The sequence below is a fragment of the Monodon monoceros genome, unplaced genomic scaffold (genome assembly GCF_005190385.1).
Source record: "Monodon monoceros isolate NGI ecotype Baffin Bay Population unplaced genomic scaffold, NGI_Narwhal_1 Super_Scaffold_3, whole genome shotgun sequence".
In the NCBI taxonomy this organism is placed as follows: domain Eukaryota; kingdom Metazoa; phylum Chordata; class Mammalia; order Artiodactyla; family Monodontidae; genus Monodon; species Monodon monoceros.
This window is the reverse complement of record NW_021703780.1, coordinates 63,125,587-63,139,957: the sequence shown is the minus strand read 5'-3', so window position 1 is coordinate 63,139,957 and position 14,371 is coordinate 63,125,587. Positions and strand designations below refer to the sequence as shown.

Here is a 14,371-nt window from a genome sequence, read left to right as displayed (position 1 = left end):
TACTGGGAGCCAAGTGACCTTCCCACTTCCAGCTGTCTAATTTTCTATCAATTTTACCCTCTTAGACTGAATTTAAGCTGCTGTTCATATTCCATGAACCACATGTCAGCCCAGAAAATGGTTTGGGAGGTTGGGAGGCGGGGAGGAGGGGAAAGATTACAGTGAATAAAAAGTTGCCCTTTGAGAATCCGTACTCAGATAAATGAGGTTTAAAATGTATTGCTGGTTTTGTCTGTATTTTCACCAGTGTCCTAAATTAGGAAAAGTCTGAGAAGATTGCATGAAGTAAGTGTCATAATTACATATTTCTAGGACAAATAAATCTGTTGGGCTCTTATTGTATGTTGTTAAAGGTGGTACAGGTGTTCCTTACAAGTTCTCTTTGACAATGAAACTGCTTAATTATAGACATTCTTTATTGTTTTTTGTTCATTAACAGCTTTCAAAGGCTAACTAGTAATAATAGCTATCATAGATAGAAAAGGGAAAAGCAGTTCCTCTTTGTGGAACCCTTTGACACATGTCAGGCCTTTACAAAGTTCTTTATTTATTTTTATTTTCTTTTATTTTTGGCTGCATTAGGTCTTCATTGCTGCGCATGTGCTCTTCTCTGGTTGTGGCGAGTGGGGGCTACTCTTCGTTGTGGTGGGCTGGCGTCTCATTGTGGTGGCTTCTTTTGTCGCAGAGCACAGGCTCTAGGCGTGCGGGCTCAGTAGTTGTGGCTTGCGGGCTCTAGAGCACAGGCTCAGTAGTTGTGGCGCACGGACTTAGTTGCTCCGCGGTATGTGGGATCTTCCCGGACCAGGGCTCGAACCCGCGTCGCCTGCGTTGGCAGGCAGATTCTTAACCACTGCGCCACCAGGGAAGTCCCCCATATACTTTTTAATTTCAGATTATGTTTAAAAATGGAAAGCCTGGTGTTCTGCAAAGATGCTAATGTACATGACCACAGAGAGGGACTGCCTCCCCTAGGTAATTCAGGGAACGTTGTCTGTATTTTTCATGCCGGCAGGAAACTAGAAAGAGTAGTTCGGTTGACAGAGCCATGTCCAAGTGATTCATGAAGCACTGCTTACCCCTACAAGATAAGGTCCATATTCCTAATCCCTGGTAAATAAAAGTGACTTCATTTGCCTGATAGTAATTAACCGTTTTTTTTAAAAAATGGGAATATAACCTAATCTGACCTCCTTTTGTATATATTTTTAAGAATTATTCTGTGACATGATTTGGAAATTAAGATAAATGGAATAGTTGAAAGGGTTTTAAGACTTAAAAGACCTGATTTGAATCTTACTGGCTGTAATCTTGGATAAATTTAGGGGTTTTTTTGCACTTCATTTTTCTTATTAATGAAAAGGACAAAATGGCACTTGCTCTATTTACCTCCCAGAGATGAAAGAAAAAGTGCTTACCTTGGGTAAGACTGTCTGTTACGGAGCTGTGATTTTCTAATCTATAAAATGGGAGAGTCTCTTTTAGCTCTAAAATTTTAGATTTTAATTCCTTTTTTGTTTAAGATGATGACAAGAGTTTCTAGGAATGTTTTTCCCTTTGCAGTTCTCATCGTATGAAACATTTTTTTCCCCCTTAACCAGGCAGTTGCAGTGGTGCAGAATGGCAGACCTCAGTCTTGCAGATGCATTAACAGAGCCACCTCCAGAAATTGAGGAAGAGATAAAACGGGACTTTATTGCCACACTGGAGGCAGAGGCCTTTGATGATGTTGTGGGAGAAACTGTTGGAAAAACAGACTATATTCCTCTACTGGATGTTGATGAGAAAACCGGGAATTTGGAGTCAAAGAAGAAACCATGCTCAGACACTAGCCAGGCTGAAGGTAAGTAATTAAGCCAGACTGGATGGATAGGTTCAGAAAGTAGATAAGGGATTACACTTTGGGTCATAATCTTAGAAACCTTTGAGGAAACTGAACTGAGTTTTGTAGTATAGGCTAGTAACTTTCTCTTTATCTAAATTTCTTGGAAACCAAGGAGGTAGGTTCATTACCCTTCAGTAGAGTATGTGTTCTTGAAGCTGTAGATTACTCTTAACCCTAAAGTTCCTTCTGTAATGTCTCAACGGCTATATAATTTGCCTCTTAATTTCCTAAATTAAACTGTCTGCTGTGCCTTTTCTTTGAAAGTAGCTTTGTAAAGTTAGATACTTTAAATTCTGTATTTATACCAAGACAATTTGGAACAGAGTTAGATGCCACCTGTCTTTGAAAGTAATCCTAGGTAAGGATTAAAAAATGGGTTAAACCCTTTCAAAGAGATTTGCTGTTTTTATATATTGCTGGTCAGATTTGCTAACATTTGATTGAGGATTTTTACATCTATGTGCATGTGGGATATTGGTCTGTTGTTTTCTTGTGAGGCCTTTGTCAGGTTTTAGAACTGAGGTCATACTGACATCATAGAATAAGTTGGGAAGTGTTCCCTCCTATTCTGTTTTCTAGAACAGTTTGTGTCGAATTGATGTTTTTTTCTTTAATGTTTGATAGACTGTCAGTGAAGTCATCTGGATCTGGAGTTTTCTCTGTCAAGTTTTTAACTAGGAATTCAATTCGTTTAAGAGATACAGAACTGTTTTCTATCAAGTTTTCTATCTTTTCAAGTGAGCTTTGGTGTTTTGTATCTTTCAAGGAATTGGTCTGTTTCCTTTAAGTCATTGAATGAATGGAGATAAAATTATAATATTACCTTATTCTTTTAATGTCTGTAGGATCTCTTGTCATGTCCTCTCTGTTTTCAATTCCTGCTTGTAACTTTTAATATTTCCTTCCTTCTGCTTACTTTTAGTTGATTTGCTCTTTTTCTAGTTTTTTAAGGTGGCAGCTTAGATCATTGATTTGAAACATTTCTTTTCGAAAATAAGCATTTTTTAAAAATTGAGATATAATTGACATAAAACATTAGTTTCAGGTATACAACATAATGATTCAATATTTGTTTTTATTGTGAAATGATGACCACAAGTCTAGTTAACATCCATCACCATATATAGTTATGAATTTTTTTCCTCTTGTGATGAGAATTTCTAATATCTACTCTCTTAGCAACTTTCAAATATAGTACAGTGTTATTAACTATAGACACCATGCCATACATTGTATCCTCAGGGCTTATTTATTTTATAACTTTTTAATTTTATTTATTTTGACTCCTTTCACCCATTTGCCCACCCCCCACCTCTGGCAACCACCTAAAATAGGCTTTTTAAAAAAAAATTTACTTATTTTATTTATTTTATTTTTGTCTGTGTTGGGTGTTCGTTGCGGTGCACGGGCTTTCTCTAGTTGCGGTGAGCAGGGGCTACTCTTTGTTGCAGTGCGCGGGCTTCTCATTATGCTGGCCTCTCTTGTTGCAGAGCACGGACTCTAGGCACGTGGGCTTCAGTAGCTGCAGCATGCGGGCTCAATAGTTGTGGCTCGCGGGCTCTAGAGCTCAGGCTCAGTAGTTGTGGCGCACGGGCTTAGTTGCTCTGCGGCACGTGGTATCTTCCCGGACCAGGGCTTGAACCCATGTCCCCTGCATTGGCAGGCAGATTCCTAATCACTGAGCTGCCAGGGAAGTCCCTGAATATTTTTTGAAATACTGTTTTAACTCCAACATTGGCTTATTAATTTCTTTTAAAAATTGTTTTATATTTGACCTAGAGTTTACTGTGTATGTTAATTTCTTCCAGTTTGCCTTCCAGTAATATTCTACCATTTCATGTATAGTGTAAAATTCCATGCAAAATAGTAAATGTCCAATTCCTCTGTCATTTTTTGTGTTATTGTCATACACATAATTTGACTTATGTTAGTTACCTACCTTGTTACTATTTTTGCTTTAGCTTGTCTATCTTTTAGAATGAATAAAAATATGGGAAAAATATACCTTTACTCTAATTTTTACCATTTGGGGCATTCTTCATTTCTTTGTATAGACCCAAATTTCTGTCTAGCATCATAGTCCTTCTGCCTGAAAAGCTTGTAACACTTCTTCTCTTATAGTACAAACCTGCTTAGCAGTGAATTCTCTCAGCTTTGTTTTATTTGAAAAACAAATCTTAAGTTTTGGAAGGTACTTTTTGCTAGGTGTCCTATTCTGTGTTACTTTTTTCTTTCAGTAATTTAAAGGAAAATTAGTTGTCCTACTTGCATAGTTTCCTATGAGAAATCTGTTACAATCTTGATCATTGTTCTCCCCCCACCCCCCCACCCCCACCTTCCAGGCTATCTTTATCTTGGGTTTTTAGCAGTTTGAATGTGTTGTTTAGGTGATATTTTGTTCAGTTTGAATGTGTTGTGTTTAGGTGATATTTTGTTCAGTTTGAATGTGTTGTGTTTAGGTAATATTTTGTTACTTGTCCTTCTTTTCTCTGAGCTTGATCTGTGCTTTGCCTCTTTCTTTCTCTCTTCTTCTTCTGGGATTCCAGTTACATTTTTGTTAGATTTTTGAGTATTGTCCCACAGTTCTTAGATGCTCTATGTTTCATTTTGGGTACTTTCTTTTCATCTATCTTCAAATTCCCTGATTTTTTTCCTGGTTGCATTGAATCTAATGATGAGCACTCAGTGGCATTCTTTATCTTTAATATCTTTACTGTTTTTAACTTCTAGCATTTCTGTTTGACTTTTAGAGTTTCCATCTCTCTGCTGAAATTAGCCATCTGTTAATGCATATTTCTATCTCTTCCACTATAGACTTTAACACATTAATCATAATTATTTTAAATGTCTGTCCGGTAATTTTAACATCTGGGTCATCTCTCAGTCCGATTATTTTGTCTCTTTACTGTTTTTTTCTGGTACTTTTTATGTGTATCTTAATTTTTGAGTGAATGCTGGACCTCACATGTAAAACAGTAGAGACTGAAATAAAATATTTATGCCTGGAAATGAGTGTATGGTCAGGCCACTCAAGATGGCTGTTCTTTTGCTCTCTGTACATTCCCTTCTCGACCAGTGCCTGCTTCACCTGTACCCTACTCAAGTGCCGGACCTTCCTACACTCTTGCCCCTGCTCCAGCTGTTGATTGTTTTTATCGAAGGGGTAATGAGGGGCGTGCCTCTCTGCTGGTTTCCCTGGTAACTAATGAACCCACCTGACATAATTCTCTTATAACTGGTAATCCCCCCCCCCCCACCCGCCCTGGCCGGCAGTGAAGACTGCCACCATGTCCTGCCTGCTGTCTGCCGTACACGGTGGGGTGTCGCTCCAGGACCTTGCTTCAGCTGTGTAAGGTCCCCCATCCATTACACCGTTGATGTCTCTGTTGCTGACTCTGGGTTCTTTCTTCGGTTTTAGAGCTGGGCAAGCACAGACCGTGTAGGCCTGCGGGGTACAACCCAACAATGGGCAACTCTCTTCTTTTACTAGTTAATTAATACTTTCAAAGGGTTGAGTCAATTTAGGCCGGGGCTGAGCTAGGGTTGGGCTTTGTTGTTGCTATGATGGTCTTCAGTGCGCTACTGGCTTCAAATTCTTCCATTTCTGGTGCGTAGAGTAGGGGCTGAGGTGCTGGAAAGCTTTTCTCAAAAGTTCTTTTCTGGGCTTCCTTGGTTGGCGCAGTGGTTGAGAGTCCGCCTGCTGATGCAGGGGACACGGGTTCGTGCCCCGGTCCGGGAAGATCCCACGTGCCACGGAGCGGCTGGGCCCGTGAGCCGTGGCCGCTGAGCCTGCGCGTCCGGAGCCTGTTCTCCGCAACGGGAGAGGCCACAACAGTGAGAGGCCTGTGTACCGCAAAAAAAAAAAAAAAGTTCTTAAAGTTCTTGTTCCACTCCCAGCTTTTGGCCCTGCTGTGCACCTGTGCCTCAGGAGGATTTCTCTCCATGCTCTCCCCTCCCTTATCAGAAGAGGGATAGCCTGGTAGTGGGCAGGAGTTTTTTTATTTTTGTTTTTTGGCCTTGGTTTAGGCTCAAGCCTGTGTGCATGCGTCTTGTGGTTGAGTCTTTTTCTCAATCATATTATCCCTCTTACACGGATGGCGTTTTCTAAAGGTATTGGCATAGGATCCTGGGCTAGGATTCTTTCTGGCTCCTCCCCTAGGGTAAGAGGGGGTTTTCTTGTTAACTTCTTCAGTGGGTCTTCTGCAGTGGGTCTTCACCCGGGCCCTGGGGCTGACAGGGTTTGATACTCCTCCCCCAGCAGCTTAAAGCTTCTGTTTGCATAGGAGAGAGGAGTCCTAGGGGCCAGGGCTTCTTGCCTTTGCTTTTAGTGGCAGCTTTTTCCAGGTCTGCACCGCCTAGAGCAGCTCTCTGGTCCCCCCCGCTGCCTCCACTCTTTCTAACCTGCAAGTGGGTATGAACTCCTTTTGTGTCTGTGGATCCCAGGGGCCCTTTACTCTCATGCTAGCCTTCACTTAGCCTTTAGCAAATGGTTAAACTCTTTAGTTGAATTCTTCTCACCTGCTTGCATGGCACGTAAGACACAGGAGAACCATTGCTTACCTCCCATATCTCCTTGAGGGGAATGTCTTTCTTTGGATTCCACACTACTTGGTTGCCCTAAAACCTCAGCTCTCTGGTGAGTTCGTTTTTGTAGTTGAGTTGTTGTAGTTGAGTTCGATTTTGTAGTTGATCTGGGTTTTTTGTTGTTGATAGGGTGGGAGTGACATTTCTTCTGGCTTTCTGTAGCCTGAGTGGAAGAGGAACTCCTGCTTCTTTTATATGTGCTTTATTTGGGGGGTGGAAGGGTAACCACAAATGATCAGAAGAAATATTATTGAGAGTTTAAAATCAAATTATATCCGTATAAATATTTACTCCAAGAAAAAAATTGGATTCGTTAATGGAAAATGGAAATGCCTGTTCTCTTTTAATCCGTAACGGTCAGTGGAGTTATTTGTCCTTTGATTAACCTAAAAGGAACACTTTAGTTGGAAGAAAGGAAATGGTACAAAGTAAATATTTTAATAACTTGAGTCATGGCTAAGATACTCTTCCCATCCACATTAACTTACCCTCATCAGTCATAGGTGGAGGAAGCTTGCTCCTTTTCATTTAAAATCTTCCTTTAGCTGTGCGTGACTCCTACCACCTGGGACTCAGCTTAGGTGGGTGAGGATAATGAGATGGTAGCAGTAGATTTTCTTGTGGTTCATCTTGGGTGATTTGATCTGTGTACCATGAACTTGACCCAAGAGGAGGAGAATTTTTAAGCAACTGTTTTGCTTATAAAAATTATTAAATTTTTCCTGCTGATATTTTTAATATTTGAATAACCTGTAATTAACCTTCTTAACCACTGCGCCACCAGGGAAGCCCCATCACTGGTGCTCTTGATATGATTTTACAACAGGCTAACTTAGGCCAACTACTGGAAATTTATCAACCAGCTTCCTGCATCTAGATATAGAAAGGTTAGTTAAGTGGGTTACACATAATGGAACTCTCTGGGCAATGGTGTTTTTATTTCTTTTAATTATTATACACCTACTGTAATTGCCCTAGCTTTAAAATGAGGGGGAAGGAAAGTGAGAGTGCCTTTATGGCACTTAGCCCAAAGTAGGAAATGTTGCTTTTTTTCCCCCAAGGTATAGTTCTTGCCCCAAACCTGGAAAAAATGATTTCTCCAAGAAACTATGGTATTTCAAGTTCACAGTGTGGGTGCTAGGGATACCTTTTCTGTACTATACCCTTTCCCATTTTACCCCCATTTAGTTGTGAGTGTACATGTATTTTTCCATAGCATTGCCACCATAAAACACCTAAATAGGGCTTCCCTGGTGGCACAGTGGTTGAGAGTCTGCCTGCCGATGCAGGGGACGCGGGTTTGTGCCCCGGTCCGGGAAGATCCCACATGCCGCAGAGCGGCTGGGCCCGTGTGCCATGGCTGCTGAGCCTGTGCGTCCGGGTCCTGTGCTCCACAATGGGAGAGGCCACAACAGTGAGAGGCCCACGTACCGCAAAAAAAAAAAAATCCTAAATAGCCAAATACCTAGAAATGAAACTGTTTTTCAACTTCTTCTAAAATGCCTGTCTCCTTGGGAAACAATTCTCAAGATACTTTTTCAGAACATATGTATTACTTTTTTTTTTCCTTCAAAAATGTTATCTTCCTAGTACTGTTCATTATCAGCTCTGTATGGCTCTGTTTTCAAGGCTAGGAAGACAAAAGACAGAAGCTTTCTCTTAGATGTAACAATATAACTTCTGTCACTCTTGTTCATTCAAAACATTGTCACAGATGTTTGAATGAACATCTAATACATTGTTGACCCTTAAACATAAATAGTTGGCAAATTTGTGGGTAAGCCACTTAATTTTTCTGTATTCCATGTGCTTATATAGAGCACTTAACGATATTGAGAGGATACTTACTCCCCAACATTCCAGGGGCTAAGAATTTATTTCTATAGAATGTTTTAATCTTAGGACAGTGGTTCTCAAAGTGTGGTTCTTGGACCAGCAGTATCACTTGGGACCTTGTTCAAAATGCAGTTCTTAGGCAAACGCTGGGGATAGGACTCAACAATTGGCTTTTTTTTAAAATTAATTAATTATTTATTTATTTATGGCTGCGTTGGTTCTTCATTGCTGCATACTGGCTTTCTCTAATTGGGGAGAGCAGGGGGCTACTCTTGGTTGCTGTGCGCAGGCTTCTCATCGCGGTGACTTCTCTTGTTGCGGAGCTCGGGCTCTAGGCATGTGGGCTTCAGTAGTTGTGGCACGTGGGCTCAGTAGTTGTGGCGCGCGGGCTCTAGAGCGCAGGCTCCCTAGTTATGGTGCTCGGGCTTAGTTGCTCTGCGGCATGTGGGATCTTCCTGGACCAGGGCTCGAACCGGCGTCCCCTGCGTTGGCAGGTGGATTCTTAACCACTGAGCCACCAGGGAAGTCCCAGCAATCTGTTTTTTAAACAAGCCCTTGCAAGTGACTTGGATGCAGGTCCATGACTGAGAAACTTTGATCCTGGAGAAAGGGCCTAAGTATGTCCTGGGAAGGATGATAACTAGATACTACAGAACTTTTCCTTGTTCAACTGACTGGGGCTTTCTGTTGTGGAGCTTTGTAACTACCTTCATTGGCCACCAGAGGGCGATGTTGGCACAGGTCTGACTTTTACACAAGAAGGAGGCCATGCATTGAGACAATGCTGAATCCTCCCCATTTTGCCCAAAGCGCACTCGCTGTGTGTCTCTTCTTCACAGCACACATGCCCTCTCACCTTCTTCCTACTTCCCTTCTCTGCCAAATTGATTTGCCAGCAGTGGGACTCTGAAATCCCACTGCTGAGAAAGAGAAGAGATCGCAGGAGAAGAGATAAAAAAAACAAAGTAAATTTCAATATCCTTATATCTCAGAGCATGTGATTAGTTTAAAAAACTTGTGTTGTTTTCAGTGCTGTATGTATTTAGCTGAGAAAGTTTTCACTTCATGAAATGGGAGTCTGTCCTCTGGGATATCAGAAAGAAGACAGTATAGCACCTTTCGAATGAGGACGTACCCTACTGGGTATGTCCAGTAGGGTACGTCTAATCATTTCCCATGATTAGAGCCCAAGCCTTATCTCCAGAGAAGTATGCAAAGCTTTTTCATACTCTAAAACCTAATTGTTTTTATGTTGTAATGTTTTTATTCTTCTCTTCTGAGCTTAGATTTTGAGATTGTTAGGTGTTATGTGTATGGTAGAATCTCCGTCTCCCTTTTATTTTCTTCTAATCTCCTTGTGTTGCTTTTATTTTATTCTGGTAAATTGCTTATTTCTTAGTCTTGCAGTTATTACCTAGTCTAGTAATGTCATTTAAATGAGTTTTATATAAGGCAAAAGTAAATTAATTTCAGTGTTCTCTTGAGGTTACTTTGTAGTTTAGTGATCAGTCTACAGTCAACAATCTATAATTGTTCTCTAGGTAAGTCAGTATAGTTGATCAATCTACAGTTAAACAACAATGAGAATAATAATAGTTAACATGTACTTAACACTGTGCAGTTGCCACGGTGCTGCCTCCAGTGTTATTGTGTTTAGTCCTCTTGGTGACCATGGGAAGTAGATATTACCCCGTCTTTCAGGTGAGGCTATTCAGGCTTAGGGAGCACAAGGGAATTGCATTTGATCATTAGTTTATAGTGCCAGAACCACAACCTGAACCCAGATCTTATGATTTTTAAACCCCATGTTCTTTCTGTGAACCCTTACCATCTTCATGAATGCATGCTTTCTGATTGATTTAATGTCTCATAGATAACTATTTTTCAAAACTAAAGGTTCACTTATTTAGATCAAAAGGCAGAATTATTAGACCTATAAACATTATGTTCAGGAAATGTAAATGAGAGTCTTATTTGCATAAAGAGCATGTACTTGAGGACTCTGCTACTAATTCATATGAATTTATAAAATCTTCTGCTTTCCTAGACAGCTATTTCACATCTTCTCTCTGTTCAAACCTCCAGCACTTGCTTTCCTGTTCATATTCTCAGTTGATGACTTTTAGAACAGATCATCAGTAAACTCAATCAAGAGAGTTTATGCATCCCCCCATCTCCTAAACTACTTTTATCTGTGCCCTTTACTCTGCTATTACTTTTATTGTCATGAGTGAACTGCTCATGCTCTCACTCAAGGGTGCTGCTATAGCAATTGTCTCTTCTGTCTCCTGCATCATCAGTTCCTCTCTTCAGCTGGGCCATTCATCAGCATCAAACATACCATAATTTTTTCCTTCATAACAAATCCTATCTCAATCTATGTCCAGCTCATTTACTTTCTTTTATTCTGCTCCTTCTTTGAAAAAGGTGTGTCTACTCCCTAATCCCAATTCCTTTCCTCTCATTCTCTCTTCTTTTTAAAAGAAATATTTATTTATTTATTTGGTTTTGCCGGGTCTTAGTTGCGGCTCACCAGCTCCTTAGTTGTGGCATGCGAACTCTTAGTTGTGGCATGCATGTGGGATCTAGTTCCCTGACCAGGGATTGAACCTGGATCACCTGCATTGGGAACGCGGAGTCTTAACCACTGCACCACCAGGGAAGCCCCCCTTTCATTCTCTCTTGAACCCACTCCCATCCGACTTTAATCCACACGTCACCCATCTGCTCTTTTGAAGGTATAAGACTTTACATTGCCAAGGATGAATCCAGGATGACTCAAGGTTTTGGCCTGAGCAACCAAAAGGAAGGAATTGTCATCTTGTGAGATTGGGAAGACTGTAGAAGGAGTAGATTTTGAGGGAAAGGTTAAGAATTTTAGCTTATCTGATAGTGGAGAAGATACCTAGTCAAGAGCAATAGGCAGCTAGGTAAAAGAATCTCTAATTGAGAGGAGAGTGCTGGGCTAAAGATACACATGTGGAGGTTGATGATAAAGCATTGGCTAAAGGTGGTCTTCTACAAAAAATCCTTTATGAATGGGTTTAGATGTAATCTTCCAAGGACATTCCCTGACTTCCCTCTCCCATCTTCTCCCACAACCCCCTTTATCTTTTCGTCTTCCCCTTGGTAAGTGCCTTTCTTCCCTGAACCTTCCTTTCTCATGGCACTTGTAAGGTCATAGTTAAGCTATTTGTTGTCTCACACTTAAGCTACTCTAGAGTAGGGATAGTGTTTTGTTTATTTTTATATTCCTGCAGAATGACACATTTAGGAAAAGCAAAGAGGCACAGAATAGTTCAAAGTGTACCAGCAACCTCAAGTTGCTCAGTGATAAGAAACCAGAGGTCAAAATGACAAGTGAGACAAGTGACAGGGTGGAACATGGAGAAGCACATCCAGTGACATCATGCAGAGTCTCACAGTCTGTGGGGAGATAAGGTAGGACTCGGAAACTTGGTCAGATATGCATTAAAGAGAGATCACTGCTTTTGGCACATGGTAGATATACAATCATTGCTCGTTAAACTGAATTGAAGTCATTTTATCTGTTATTGAACTAGAATCATTTTGTTCAGGTTTGGGTTATGTTAATGTGCAGACTAGCAAGTAATGAATGTCTGCAAACTAAAGTGGTAGGTCTTGGGACTTCCCTGGTGGCGCAGTGGTTAAGAATCCGCCTGCCAATGCTCAACATCACTAATTATTAGAGAAATGAAAATCAAAACTACAATGAGGTATCACCTCACACCGGTCAGAATGGCCATCATCAAAAAATCTACAAACAATAAATGCTGGAGAGGGTGTGGAGAAAAGGGAACCCTCTTGCCCTGTTGGTGGGAATGTAAATTGATACAGCCATTATGGAGATCAGTATGGAGATTCCTTAAAAAACTAAAAATAGAACTACCATATGACCCAGCAATCCCACTACTGGGCATATACCCTGAGAAAACCATAATTCAAAGAGTCATGTACCACAATGTTCACTGCAGCTCTATTTACAATAGCCAGGACATGGACGCAACCTAAGTGCCCAACGACAGATGAATGGATAAAGAACATATGGCACATATAGACAATGGAATATTACTCAGCCATAAAAAGAAACGAAAATGAGTTATTTGTAGTGAGGAGGATTGACCTCGAGTCTGTCATACAGAGTGAAGTAAATCAGAAAGAGAAAGACAAATACCACATGCTAACACATATGTATGGAATCTAAAAAAAAAAAAAGGTTCTGATGAACCTAGGGGCAGGACAGGAATAAAGACGCAGATGTAGAGAATGGACTTGAGGACACGGGGAGGGGTAAGGGTAAGCTGGGATGTAGTGAGAGAGTGGCATTGACATATATACACTACCAGATGTAAGATAGATAGCTAGTGGGAAGCAGCTGCATAGCACAGGGAGATCAGCTTGGAGCTTTGTGATCACCTAGAGGGGTGACATAGGAAGGGTGGGAGGGAAATGCAGGAGGGAGGGGATATGGGGATATATAGCTGATTCACTTTGTAATACTGCAGAAACTAACACAACATTGTAAAGCAATTATACTCTAATACCGATGTTAAAAAAAAAAAATCCGCCTGCCAATGCAGGGGACATGGGTTTGATCCCTGGTCTGGGAAGATCCCACATGCCACGAAACAGCTAAGCCCGTGCACCACAACTACTGAGCCTGCGCTCTAGAGCCCTTGAGCCACAGCTACTGAAGCCCGCGTGCCTAGAGCCTGTGCTGCACAACAAGGGAAGCCACCGCAATGAGAAGCCCGCACACCACAACAAAGAGTAGCACCCACTCGCCGCAGCTAGAGAAAGCCCGTGCACAGCAACGAAGACCCAATGCAGCCAAAGATAGGTAGATAGATAAAAAATAAATTAAAAGTGGTCTGCATCAAAAAAAAAAACCCTTAAATTTTAATTTAAAAAGTTTTTGTAACCAAAGGCTCCTAAGCATTAACTTGGTCCAGAGAAGATTTATCATCACAATTATCGGTACTAGTAGTACCCAGTTGATCACAGGGTTTTTTTGACAAATTATTAACAACCATAAAAGTTGAATCTGATTGGAAATGTTTTTCTAATGAGATTATGGGGGCTATTATTTTCCTTGATTAGACCATAAATCTGGATAATATTTTTTGTTAGGTTGGATGGAAAGGTTTTAACAATATTTAGTCCTATTGTTTTTATAGGTAATAATAGCCAAAAAACCTTATTCACTCAGCTAAGTATGTGGGAATGGAAGCTTTATTATGGTAATGTCTTTAAATCTTTGAGTTACATGCTAAGCATTCCGTAACTCAGTATTATTAAACATTATGACCTCTTTGAATTCTGGAAAAGCAAAGAATTGAAAACTACCTAACCTGGAAAGGATTTGTTAGTCATTAGATAATTCAGTTTGTTTAGGGGTTTGCTTTTGTTTCACAGATGTGTGATATTTTCTTTCATCCGTATGAGGAAAATGACATATTTCTTTTAAAAAGTCTCCTATTTGCCGTATCAACATTGTTTCGCTGGGTGACATTTATTCTCTTTGAACGTGATGCCTTTCTTTTTTGGTAGTAGTTTTCCTCAGTTATTTGGCAATACTTGAGATTCCCTGTGATAACATGACTGTTTTCTACCACCTGCCTCTGGCAGGGGTGTGACAGTGCTGCCAGGTGTGGTGTGGGGCTCCCCCGCAACTCCTCTGGGTATCACCATTCACCCGTTGGCTTCCTCTTGTGCCAAAGCATTCAGTCTCTGTTCCCATCTTGGGTTTGGCACAAAGGTGACTATTGTGGGGTGAGGGAAGGAAAGCATGGGGGAAGTGGGGACTGACCTGACAGCTTTTAACTGAGTCCCATCATCGCTGCTGTCTCTAAGCCTGGAGTACCTTGGAGTCCTGTTTTCCTATGCCTTCTTTGGGCTGGGGTTTCTCCTTAGTGTGGTCTATCTGCTTCGTTTTCTTGGATATTCCTTGTAATTTCTGTTCCACTGGGGGGGGGGTACCCCTCTTGATTTCTAGATCTTTTATTACTTAATTTTTTTAGCAGTCTTTCCTGCTGCTTCTAACTGCTT

The 14,371-nt window shown here is 40.9% G+C and overlaps 1 protein-coding gene across 7 annotated transcripts in view; it reads left to right on the top strand.

Annotated features, from left to right (window-relative positions):
• MAP4 (microtubule associated protein 4) overlaps positions 1–14,371 on the top strand; it is a 167,884-nt gene that overhangs the window by 56,084 nt on the left and 97,429 nt on the right. For all 7 annotated transcript variants that reach the window (XM_029244327.1, XM_029244326.1, XM_029244325.1 and 4 more), the window contains exon 2: positions 1,599–1,840. In XM_029244327.1, the coding sequence (XP_029100160.1) occupies positions 1,618–1,840 (223 nt within the window). In that variant the 5' untranslated portion in view covers positions 1,599–1,617. The remainder of the gene's footprint in view (positions 1–1,598; positions 1,841–14,371) is intronic.